The sequence below is a fragment of the Sus scrofa genome, chromosome X, assembly GCF_054392235.1.
Source record: "Sus scrofa isolate SSC_HxYL_T2T_F1_AM1 chromosome X, Sscrofa_HxYL_maternal_Yorkshire_Landrace_v2.0, whole genome shotgun sequence".
NCBI classification, from domain to species: Eukaryota; Metazoa; Chordata; class Mammalia; order Artiodactyla; family Suidae; genus Sus; species Sus scrofa.
Genome location: NC_139401.1, coordinates 119,523,076 through 119,535,567, shown reverse-complemented (window position 1 = coordinate 119,535,567; position 12,492 = coordinate 119,523,076). Strand labels below are relative to the sequence as shown.

General features: G+C 47.2%; 1 protein-coding gene across 1 annotated transcript in view; it reads left to right on the top strand.

Annotated features, from left to right (window-relative positions):
- Window positions 1–4,653, top strand: part of GPC4 (glypican 4) — a 115,534-nt gene extending 110,881 nt beyond the window's left edge. Inside the window, exons 7-9 of the mRNA XM_001925471.8 lie at window positions 864–1,000; window positions 1,867–2,042; window positions 2,138–4,653. Of these exons, the coding sequence (XP_001925506.4) occupies window positions 864–1,000; window positions 1,867–2,042; window positions 2,138–2,340 (516 nt within the window). The 3' untranslated portion in view covers window positions 2,341–4,653. The remainder of the gene's footprint in view (window positions 1–863; window positions 1,001–1,866; window positions 2,043–2,137) is intronic.
- The last annotated feature ends 7,839 nt before the right edge of the window (window positions 4,654–12,492 follow it).

Sequence of the window (12,492 nt, the reverse complement as noted above, 5' to 3'; positions counted from 1 at the left end):
AAAACATTTGCTCAAAATGTGTCTTTATCTGGGAGGCTTCCAAGGGCGGCTCTTTCGAGGTGAACCTTTGCCAACGTGTTGCCTGGGGATCTCCGTGAACCTGCCCCTCTGGTTTCCTAGCGCAGAAAGTTCATCAAGTTCATCCGCCAGCTAGGAAACGGGGTGCGCCCAGGCTTCTCTGTTTCCAGGGGCGGGTACCCCACAGGCTAGATCCTGAGTGAGAAAAGCCCTGCAAGGACAGACAGTGTCTTATCCGTGTGTCTACAGGCGTGGAAACTGGTGGGCCCCGGGTGGTAGTTCTAATCAAGACGTAGAGTGGCCAGTGGATCTAGGCAACTTCCTCAGCACTCGTGTTTCAGCTAATCATTTGAATCATTTTCTTCCTCTTCTTCTTCTTCTTTTGCTTGTTAGGGCCGCTCCCGCAGCATATGGAGGTTCCCAGGCTAGGGATCAAATTGGAGCCATCCCCGATGGCCTACACCACAATCACAGCAACACCAGATCCGAGCTGCGTCTGCAACCTACACCACGGCTCATGGCAATGCCGGATCCTTAACCCACTGAACGAGGTCAGGGATCGAAGATTCATTTCTGCTGTGCCACGGCAGGAACTGCTTAAGTAATTTTATGTTTATCCATAAATGTGGTCTGCATTTTTCTCTATTGACTAAAGAGATAACCTCGAAGTGATCAGAAAGCACTTCTGTAGGTAGTGGTGGTTTTTTTTTTTTTTTTTTACAGGGGTCTCTTTTTTTTTCCTGCTTTTATTTTCATTAATTCCCTTCTCTTTCCGTGATTATACTTTGTTTCTCCCTAAATGTCTCATTTCATCTGTTGTCATCCTTCCTCTCTCTCCTAATGAGGTTACTGATGTCAAGGAGAAGCTGAAACAGGCCAAGAAGTTCTGGTCCTCTCTTCCCAGCAACGTCTGCAATGACGAGAGGATGGCTGCAGGCAATGGCAATGAGGACGACTGCTGGAATGGAAAAGGCAAAAGCAGGTTGGCCTCCCCTCCCAGATGCCTGGGGACGATTCAGAGGTTTTCTCGGTTGTGAGTCGAAGCATCAGGAAGCGCTTCACAAGTCAGTAGCAGCAACACGGAAGGCTTCTAGACCTTCTTAGGAATTGGCTTCACCATAGAAGTGTCGGGAAGGCCCCCAGCTACTTGCAAAGAGTCCTGGGGTACAGGTTTGTGACAGCAGTTACATGCTGGCGTTTCTGCTGCACCCAGGGGTCGAGCTGTTCGAGTAGTGCCATTATTTTTTAATGTTTCATACCTGTGGTCCTTTGCCCGTGGCCCGGACTCATGAAGTACCACTTCTCAAAAGGTCTCATTCTCTTACTTGAGGATGCGCTGTGCCCCTCCCCTGCATACTCAGTAACTCTGACCCCACTGCCCTCTGCAACGTGGCTGCTTTTGCAAAAGGTTACAGTGAGATTGGAGAAACAAGATGTACACCCAGGAAGAGGAGAGATTCGAGTTATTCAAAAGGAAAGCACTTGCACGCAGCAGAAATACTAGAAACTAGGCAGGCTCTTGGTTTGGTTTGGTTTGGTTTGGTTTGGTTTAGGGCCACACTCTCGGGATACGGACGTTCCCAGGCGAGGGGTCCAGTCGGAACTGCAGTCACCTGCCTGCGCCAAGCCACGCCAGACCCGAGCCGCATCTCTGACCTTCACCACAGCTCACGGCAACGCCGGATCCTTAACCCGCTGAGCGAGGCCAGGGATCGAACCCGAATCCTCATGGATGCTAGTCGGGTTTGTTAACTCCTGAGCCACAACAGGAACTCCCGAGGCAGGCATCTTTGACCTGTAACTTTTAGTTTTCCCCGGTCATCTTAATGGAATCATTTCTCATTGCAGGTACCTGTTTGCAGTGACAGGAAATGGATTAGCCAACCAGGGCAACAATCCAGAGGTCCAGGTCGACACCAGCAAACCAGACATACTGATCCTTCGTCAAATCATGGCTCTTCGAGTTATGACCAGCAAAATGAAGAATGCTTACAATGGGAACGACGTGGACTTCTTTGATATCAGTAAGTGTCCGTCCTTCTCAGGTACCACTTGCTGCCCCCTTTGTGATGAGCACGAGGCAACAAAATCCTTTTTTTTATCCCTCCCCCGCAAATAGGTGATGAAAGCAGTGGAGAAGGAAGTGGGAGTGGCTGTGAGTATCAGCAGTGCCCTTCGGAGTTTGAGTATAATGCAACTGAGCACTCTGGGAAGAATGCCCATGATAAAGCCAGCAGCGCTGGGGCCCCTGCCAGGGCCCAGCCCTACCTCCTCACTGCCTTTGGCATCTTGTCCCTGGTCATGCCGAGAGAGTGGAGATAATTCGCAACCTTAGAGAAAAAGTGTTCATCATCAAAAAGCTAACAAGGCGCCGGTTATCACTTTTATACCATCCTAGTGACTTTGCTTTTTAAATGAATGGACAACGATGTACAGTTTTTACTACATGGCCACTGGTTTAAAAGATGCTGACTTTGTTGTTGTTGTTGTTGTTTTTTTTCCATTCAGTTTTGCGGGCAAAGGGGACTTGGAACTTAAGGTCAGTCCTGCCCCCCTCCGAATCATGTTAAAAGTGGCTAACGGTGTAGGTACAGAACTCTAGTTAGTTGTGCATTTGTGATTTTTATCACTCTGTTTGTTTGTTTGTTTTTTCTCTTTTTGTTTGTGGGTTTTTTCCCTTCGATACGATCTCACCTTGTTTCTTACAAGAAAACCAGGGTCCTTTCTTGGCATGTAACATGTACGTATTTCTGGAATATTAAATAGCTGTACAGAAGCAGGCTTTATTTATCACGTTATCTCATTAAAAGAAAAAGCCCAACAAGCAGTAACATTGCCATCTATCCCTGTTGCTTTAGCTGCCTTCTCTGGAGAGAAGAGGAGGCGGTTTTGGGTTTTTTTGTTATTTTTATGAAGCTAGGACAGAATGTGAAGGCACAAGGAGGCTGTGGACCCACTTGTCGGGTTGCACTCGAGCATCCATACAAAACAAAGGCTTTGCTTCATTGAACGCTGGTGACCGGAAGAGACTGCAGACTACCCGTTTTGGTTGAGTCGAATTGCATGAACTAAGATCACAGAGCGGTCCAGTTCTGAAAGCCACTTGTACTCAAAGTGTAACCCATCCAGGAGATTCTTGATGCATTCTTCCTAGAAAGAAAGAAGGCATTCAGAATCTCCCAGTCGCCACATGTTCACACGTAGTTTGGGGGTGGGGGTTGTTGTTGTGCTTTTGGTTTTGGTTTTAAATCCAGGCAAATTAGCAAGCCGCTGTGTGCTGGTCTTTGTTTCCACACTTGGCCCTCTTGGAACTGATATCCCGATGGCAGAAGTTAAGTGACCAACGATCTCATTGGGTACCACATGTTCCAGTTTTCAAGTCGGGTCCTAGAGAGGGAGCTGTCTGGGGGCCCTGCTAGAATTGGGGTACTGCCTGGGCTCAGGGAGTCGCTGTCAACACTCAAGCAAACTCTTTGTCCGTGCATACGGATTTGCATTTGGTTTGGATCCCAGCTGGGTTGGTTTTTTTAAAACGGCCATTCTAAGGTGTCTTACTTGCGTCTTTTTCTTGCCCGGCCTCCTCTCATCAGAACAGCAAAGGACTTGTGGTGGTTCCCAGCTGGGTACCACTCCAGCAGTCAGGCAGCCCACTGGGGGAGATCTGAGTGTCCAGGTTTTTTCATGTGTTGTTGCTTTTATTTTGGGGGGTGGGGGATGGGCGAGACGGGGGAGTAGGTAGCGCTGAGAAGACAGCATCTTAGTGGGGAGCCTTAGCCACGTGGGTGAACTGACAAAGGCATTGTCTCTTGTCCCAGGCCAAAGAGCAGCCACTGCCTCGGTCCCCCCCTTAGGACTAGCCCATTCCCTGTATCCTTCCTACCAAATGCCAGCTCATAAAACTAGGAGAGTGTGGCCCATCCCTGTAAAAGGAGTTCCCAGCAGTCTGCAGAAAGCATCAAATGCTGCAAGTCTCTTCGAGCTTGAGATGGCCATCACGGTCCCAGCCAGTTCCACAGGAGGCTGAAAGCCACAGAGCGGTTGTTTGTGTTAGTGTTCAATCTTCGGGTGTAAGAGTAATCCTCTATTTTTATATTGAAACATGATTACTTGATAGCTCAGGGTCTACACTTCACTCAACTTTTGACACCAAATTCTGCAGAATGGACAAAATGGAATATCGGGGGCTGTTGTAAACAGAGGCTTAATTTTATTAGAAGTAGCCAGTTATTTATTAAAGCATGGTGTTAATAAAATAGGCATATCCTGGCTGGTGTGTATCAGTGTGTTGGTGTGGTTTTTTTTGTTTGTTTTTTAAACAAATCACATTGAAAAGGCGCTCCATTTATGTATGAGGAAAGATTGATTGTAAATAGCTAAGCTGCCTTGTGAGAACTTGGAAAATGTGCTGATGCTTAGTAACTACCTCAGTTGTGAGGCATTTCCTTTTTAGCTTAGACTGCCATTACTTTTACTTGGTAGAAATGAATCTGGTTTCCAAAATGTGGCTCAAAGAGTTATCCCCATAGACCTTGTTAGAGTGTTTTAATTTAAAACCTTGAACTCTGCCCAGCTGTTTTCTTTCAGTCAAGTTCTTGAAACCAATAACATTTTCCGAATTAAATATTCTTGAAGGTTCTTCTGGAGTCTAACTGATTTGTTTTCTTTCTTTGCATTTTTTTCCCCTGTTCCCCTTTTATTATTTAAATTGTCTCTTGCTTTTGAACTCAAACTATGAAATAAACAAATCATAGATTTTTCCACTCAGGTCTGACTGGATAACTCTTGGCTTCTAACCAGCTGGCAGGCTCACCACCCCCCCTCCCCTAAACAAGAATAAAAGCACGTTGACTATTTTAAAACCTTAAGAGTTCAGAATATGAGGTAGAAAAAAAGCTTTCTTAGGAGACTGCTTTTCCAAAGTCTCACCATGTCAAAAGCACGTGAGAGGTTTGTGCTTTGCAAAGTCATTTATCAATGATTTTTCGTTCAAACACGTCACCCGCTCTGTATCTTAAGACATTTTACAACTCTTAGATTTCTATTTTGTTTCAAGAATAGTAATTGACACCTAGCATTTAGATCGAGCAGTACAAAGAATTGACTTACACTTTTTTTTTTTTTTTTTTGGTCTCTTTAGGGCCGCACCCTCAGCATATGGAGGTTCCCAGGCTAGGGTGACTTAGGTTTTTGAAGTGAAGTTTTTAACACTCAGGACCTAAACAGTTTAGAGCTAACTTTTGTAAAAAAGTAAGTTAAATTTTAAACGTCAAATTTATCATATGAGATTACAGAAGCACAGGAAAAATAGGTGAAGGTGTAACAAAATTCTCCTTCCCCTCTTGTGCTGGCAGACTGCATCTGTTTGCATAGCCGAAAGGTAGGATGTTAAGAACAGCGTCTCCTGCAGGCAGCCTCTTGGGGAGGTGGGGGGTGCATGCTCGCTCTCAAGCAAACACCGAACTACCAAGAATAAAAGCACTGAGAAGGTTCTTTCAACTTAGAACTTAGTGGGGAAACTACAATTCAGCATTTCATGATACACTTTAGACATTCAAGGGTTTCCCTGGTGGCCTAGCGGTTAAGGACCCAGCATTGTCGCTGCTGTGGTACAGGTGCCATCCCTGGCCCAGGAACTTCCTCATGTTGCGGGCACAGCCAAAACAAATTCCGTTTCTACTTTGGAACTCTTTTTTTTTTCTTTGAAAAAATCAGTGTGCATGTGAGAAGAAAAGCTAAATAACACGGTCATAGCAATTGGAGTCCATCAAAAGGCAAATGCCATATAATATTGGCTTGTCTAATTTAGTGTTTAAGTAGATAGTGTATCGACAGGATTTCTAGTCCAAAATACGTACTATAAAGGTACAGAGTAGAAGTTCCTGCACCCATCTGCCCAGTTACTCCCCATACCCTAGGTACACATATTAGTTGTTTTTATGTGTACATCTCCATATACAATCAAATACGAATAGAGATTTTTCTTTTTTGTCTCTTTACATGAAAGGTAGCATAAGTAATGTCTTACATGTTTTTAGGTAAACTTTAAAAAGTATTGAGAGGAAGGGAGTTCCCTGTTGGCCAAGTGGTTAGGATTTGGTGCTTTCACCGCTGCAGGCTGGGCTTGATCCCTGGTCTGAGGATTGAGATCCCACAGCAAGCCACTGCACACCACAGCCAAACAACAAAAACGTATTGAGAGGAGGCGTCCCTAAAGGTATGAGATTCCTATTCCCTAGGCATAACTTCTACAGGCTACCACAATTTGGATTTTTACTGCATTTTGGCCCAGATGAATCGAGGTCATTTTTCAAGAAGCAAGCATGAAATTGATGAGTTGTTTGGCATATGGTGCTGTCATCCCAGAGTGCACCATTCGGATGCTCTCTGTGGGTGTTAAGTTTCATTTTTGGTACTTTGTCCCCATTTCATCCCCAGTAAAGAAGGCATTGGTCAGATCCATTGGGAAAATCCTCTCAGAAAATAGCACATTAATTCCACTGTGATTGCTTGGAAAGGGTTTAAAGGAAATGTTGGGAGTTCCCGTCGTGGCGCAGTGGTTAACGAATCCGACTAGGAACCATGAGGTTGCGGGTTCGGTCCCTGCCCTTGCTCAGTGGGTTAACGATCCGGCGTTGCCGTGAGCTGTGGTGTAGGTTGCAGATGCGGCTCGGATCCCGCGTTGCTGTGGCTCTGGCGTAGGCCAGTGACTACAGCTCCGATTTGACCCCTAGCCTGGGAACCTCCATGTGCCACGGGAGCGGCCCAAAGAAATAGCAAAAAGACCAAAAAAAATAAAAATAAAAAAAAAAATAAAGGAAATGTTGCACTCTAGAATCGGCTCATATGTCTTAGAATAAAGTACTACTCTTTGTGTGTGTGTGGGGGGGGAGCATGCCCATGGCATGTGGAAGTTCCCAGACCAGGGATTGAACCTGTGCCACAGCAGTGACAATGATGCTGTGTCCTTAACTGCTAGGCTGCCAGGGCACTCTGGAAGAAAGTACTCTTAATGTCCTCAATTTCAAATGCCTTGAAGCAGCAGCAGTTGCAACACAGGATGGAGACGAGAGCGCTGTAGGAAAATGTGTGACTAGGTCGTCTTGGTTACTGCGTGAATTATCTGTCCGGTGGTCGAGAAATTGTTAGGATATGTCCATGGCCGAGTCCAGGTTTCCTGTATGATTGAATTTTAACTCATCCTTGTTTGAAGCAACTTCTACATTCAGAATTAATGGGTAAAAACTACAGAAATCCATTTCTTAGCATGAGTGTCCAGATGTGGAGTTAAATGCACATTGTACTCTTCTTTTGGCATTTCTTAAATGTTAGGAATTCTGAAAAATAGTACGGGGTCCTTGGAAAGAAAAAGGTTTTCATGCATCTATCCTACCAGGTTAAAGCTGATAAAAGGTGACAGGTGTGGTTAAAGAATTGAAAAGTCAGCTTATCTAAAGGGTGTATGGTCTTAGGGACTTTGATCAAATTTCTCTGGAGTTCCTGCGGTGGCGCCGTGGGTTAAGAATGCCACTGCCGAGAGTCCGCTCGCTGTGCAGGCATGGGTTCGATCCCCGGCCTGCCTCAGCGGGTTAAAAGTATCTGGCGTTGCCACCAGCTGTGGTTTGGGCCACAGCTGTGGCCCAGATTTCAATCCCTGGCCGGGGAACTTCCATACGCCACGAGTGCCACTATTGAAAACACATTCTCTGGGCTTTGGGAAAGTTTTGCAACAACTTTCTTGCCCTTCTATATGTTACTGTGTTTCTTAGAAGACAGAGTTGGAAGTCCTATGTAGATGATGTAGACATAACCCTGTCTACACACAGAGGTGTATTCGTGTGTTTTCAGACACTTAAACCCTGTCCCTTACGGGTGACATTCCCACCCTTGGCAATGGTGTGTGCCCGGGGAATGCAGACTAATTTTCATAATGGCCTAAGGGAAACATCTTGAGGAAGGTAAGTTTCCTGCCAAGAAAAAAAAAAATATATACACACACGCACATATAAAATGCATTCCAGATCGAACTTCTGAGATTTATCCCTGCCTGGGATTTGCTTTTCTGCATCACCACCAGCAACCTCAAGCTGACCATAACCCCCTGTTGCTGGAGACGCACGACCAGGGGCAGTTGGTGCCAGGTGGGCCACAAAGACATAACTGTGGTCAGCGGGTGGTTTGTTTGAACACGCACTAGGATCTCAGCCCTCTTTCACTCCATTCGCCTTTAAAGATCCGCGGTGCCCTGCTCTCAGTTCTCTTTTAAACGTGAGGACAAATTGCTGGTGCTCTGCTTTTGGTGCTCTGGATTCTTTGCAGCAAGCTCTCGCGGTGGCAGCAGCAGCAAGCAGTGGTTACTAGCACGTATTTACAGTCAAAAAGAAAGGGGTTCCTTGCCGTTGATGCACCTGTCACCTCTCGACTGAGCCGCAAGACAGGGTGACCCCGTGTGCCTGGCACTGAAGCTCAGCCATGGCGATGGTCTCGCAGGGTGCTATAGAATAGAAATCCTTCCCCTGTGCAGGTGTGTCAAGGGACCGGAAGGAGTTCGGTGGTAACTTATCCAAGGGGTGACGGGGAAGAAATGCAAGGACCAGCTCTGGAATGATTGGTCTGCCACACGAACCCGTTTATCTCAAGTGCAACTGTTCTTCCTGTTGCCCTTTCCCCCTTATTCCATGTTGTTTGAATCCATAGGAGGGGACGGGGCTTGTCGGGCTTGTTGGACACAGAGCTGTCCTGTCCTGGGAAAGGGCAGGGTAATGGCAGATACCAGTGGACTTGGCTGAGTAGAGACGAAGGCGTCAAGGACCAGCTGGAGACAAACCGTGATGATGCGAAGGTTTTCTAACCACCCCCAGTGGGTCCTTGCTCAGCCACCTTCAGAGCAGCGAGGGCTCAGATGGTCGTGTAAGGAGGACCATAGGGTCTCTCTTTGCGGGCTCCTTGCAGAAGCAACATGAAGTCTCATGAACCCGTCGATCCAGGACAGCCTCACATGACCCTGTGGGCGGCCTCGCTAGGAAGGGTCAACGGAACACAGTCTGTTGAGAGAAAGACCATGTTTATGTAGGGAACATTCATACCTGCTTAATCAGCCAGAGCTTCATGAGGCAGTAAATACACCTTGGGATGAATGAAGCCCAGTGAATACTTTTGCTTTTTAGAGCTGCACCCGCGGCACATGGGAGTTCCCAGGCCAGGGGTCTAATCGGAGCTACAGCTGAGGGCCTATACCACAGCCACGGCAGCGCAGGGTCCGAGCCGAGTCTGCGACCTACACCACAGCTCGGGGCAACGCCGGATCTGTAACCCATGAGCAAGGCCAGGGATGAAACCCGCATCCTCCTGGTTCCTGGTCAGGTTCATTACTGCTGAGCCACATCGGTAACTCCTTTTTTGCTGTTTTTAAAATGACTGCACCCGTGGCATATGGAAGTTCCTGGGCCAGAGATTGACTCCAAGCTGCAGCTGCAGCAATGCCAGATCCTTAACCCACTGAGCTGGGCCGGGGATCGAATCCACACCTCTGCAGCGACCTGAGCTGCTGCAGTCAGATTCTTAACCCACTGTGCCTCAGTGGGAACTATGATACCTGGGCTTCTTAAAGTGTTAACCAAGTCCAAGCTCATACTGCTTGCCACCCAACAGGCCAATAAATCAAGAGATGAGTTGTTGGGGCAGGACACAGTGACTTTATGCAGAAAGTCAGCAAACTGAGAAGATGGTGGATTGGGGTCCCAAAAGAGCCATCTTTCCTGAATGAGAGTTCAGGTTTCTTTACTTCTAAAGGGAGGGAGGAGTGGTTGGTGGTGCAGACTTCTTGGTTCTGGAATCTTTTGTTCTTGCAACTGCCCCTGTAGGTCAGGTCATGATGTTTCTGTAAACCTCCAACAAAACAAATGTTATTCACTGTTCTGCAACTTTGTGTCTCTTTATGAACAGAAAAGTCTGCAGAGCCTTGAGAATGGGCTATTCTGTGTATTTCAGGCTACAGGCAACATTCTTGTAACAAAAGCAATAGAATACAAAAGTTAATGGAAAAGAAACATCCAATATGGAGTCAGGTTTGTTCTCCCCCAACTCAGAAGAGGCCTCCACACCTTAAAAGTTACACCTGCCTGGGGAGATTGGACACAAAGAACCGAGATAATAGGCACTGCTGTAGCCTGGGAAATAATCAGTCTCTCCTGCTGGACTGGTCTGTGTCTTAGGGTCAAGAGATTTTGACTTGCTATTTCCTACCTCAGGCGGGAGGCGAGGGGAAGAACCTGGGAGTTTTGGTGGGTTGCATCCTGAGCACATGTTCTAGCATGCCCATAGGGCAGTGTGTGCTGTACAAATTTGGAAAGATCCTGGCTTGGAGGTATTCAGACTCTGGTATTTGATCTCGCCCTTGACCCAAGGTCCAGAGAAACATTTTAAGACCAGCAGGGACTGAGTGCTCTGCCTTCAAATGAAAGGCAAGTGATGGTCTCAACTAGTCTGCAGAGAGAAAACCCGAGAAGCAATCCCACCTATAGAATCCTGGGTGGTGGGAAGGGTGAATTCCTAGAATGTGTAGATGGTCCATTTTGAACAAAGCAAAGTTCTTCCTTTACTCGAGTCGTGCTTAAACCAAAGATGCTGTAGGTTGATGGTGAACCAAATCCCTGGATTCGGGAGGTGGATGAGAGTGAGTGGTGGGGAGGAGGTGGCAGCATCTGTCCGGGATTAGTGTTCTTCAGCCTGGCCGTTGGGCCATTGGGCCCTACACGACTCGGGGCAGGGTGGGTCCTTATGTGATGTGGTTTGTCTGAGTGCCCTTTTGGAGAACTGTGATTTATGTCCAACCAAAGACTTGGAATGTCCTTGTCATGTTGAAACAGACTCCAAAGACGAGGTACGTACAGGGGCCAGCTCTTGGTGAGCAGGGGTCTTTAAGGGCTCTGGATATGTCAATCTCCAAAGCCACATGGGACACGATTTAGGACACATCTGGCTTTGGTGTCTGCCTGGGAGGCCAAGAGGGAGGTTATAAGTTGGACAAGAGCGCTCATCCTCAGGAGGCCCCTGCAGAGAAGTGGGTCACCCAGGAACCAGGCCAGTGGAAACATCGGCTCTCAGCTGTAGTGCAGCGGGGCGGGGGGGGGGGGGCGGTGCACACGGCCACGGTCAGGGTGACTTTCTGTGGGAGCCCAAGCTCTAGTTGGGTTTGATCAGAGGCAAGAGGGCATTCTCCCATGAGTTCTTTGTGGGCAGCACCCATCACTGGTTCTTCGCACCCTGGATGCTACAGATTGCCTCACACACCCAGTAAAGCACCTGCTGTCCTGGACGTGGAGGAGTGAAGGCCGGGATGTGGGATGAACGGGTCTGGGATAGGTGTGGGCAGTGAGGGGGCAGAAAGGAAATGTGTGGGAAAAGCAATAGCTTTGACTCTGCAGCCAATGGAAATCACAGCTAACTTCATATCCCATTATCACTGTTGTTAGATCTCACAGCATCTTTCATACCGTCACTACTTCAAGACTGCAATTATTGGACTAATGCTAGATTTTGAATTGAACGCGTTAGTAAAGAAGCACACTGATTATTAGGTCACGCATTTGCTTTATAAATATCTCGATATCTGTATTTTGATTATAGTTGGCTTTCTTTAAAAAAATATATATATATATATATATTCTCCATTTGAAAATATTATCCTGAGGAGTTCCCGTCGTGGTGCAGTGGTTAACGAATCCAACTAGGAACCATGAGGTTTCGGGTTCGGTCCCTGCCCTTGCTCAGTGGGTTAAGGATCTGGCGTTGCCGTGAGCTGTGGTGTAGGTTGCAGACGTGGCTCGGATCCCGCGTTGCTGTGGCTCTGGCGAGGGCTGGTAGCTACAGCTCTGATTGGACCCCTAGCCTGGGAACCTCCATATGCCTCAGGTGTGGCCCTAAAAAACAAAAAACAAAACAAGGAGTTCCCGTGGTGGTGCAGTGGTTAACTAATCCGACTAGGAACCATGAGGTTTCGGGTTCGATCCCTGCCCTTGCTCAGTGGGTTAAAGATCCGGCGTTGCCGTGAGCTGTGGTGTAGGTTGCAGACGCGGCTTGGATCCCGCGTTGCTGTGGCTCTGGCGTAGGCTGGTGGCTACAGCTCCGATTAGACCCCTAGCCTGGGGACCTCCATATGTCGTGGAAGCAGCCCAAGAAATGGCAAAAAGACAAAAAAAACCAAAGACCGTGGGTTTATAGTATAGGACTAGGGAAGGGTGGGATTATAGTGTGAAGCCTTCAAATGCCAGGCGAGGAGATTTCAAATTTAAGTGGGCACACTCTAATGCAAATTATTGAATAGGACCTGACCTGATGCCCAGGGTATAGAAAGAAGATGAACTAATAAGAAGCTCAAGGCCTTGGGTTCAGCTCCCTTTATACCCCATCTGCTCAAGCCTCCCCCACATGATCTTTTTTTTTTTTTTTTTTCCTTTTTGGCTTTTTGCCATTTCT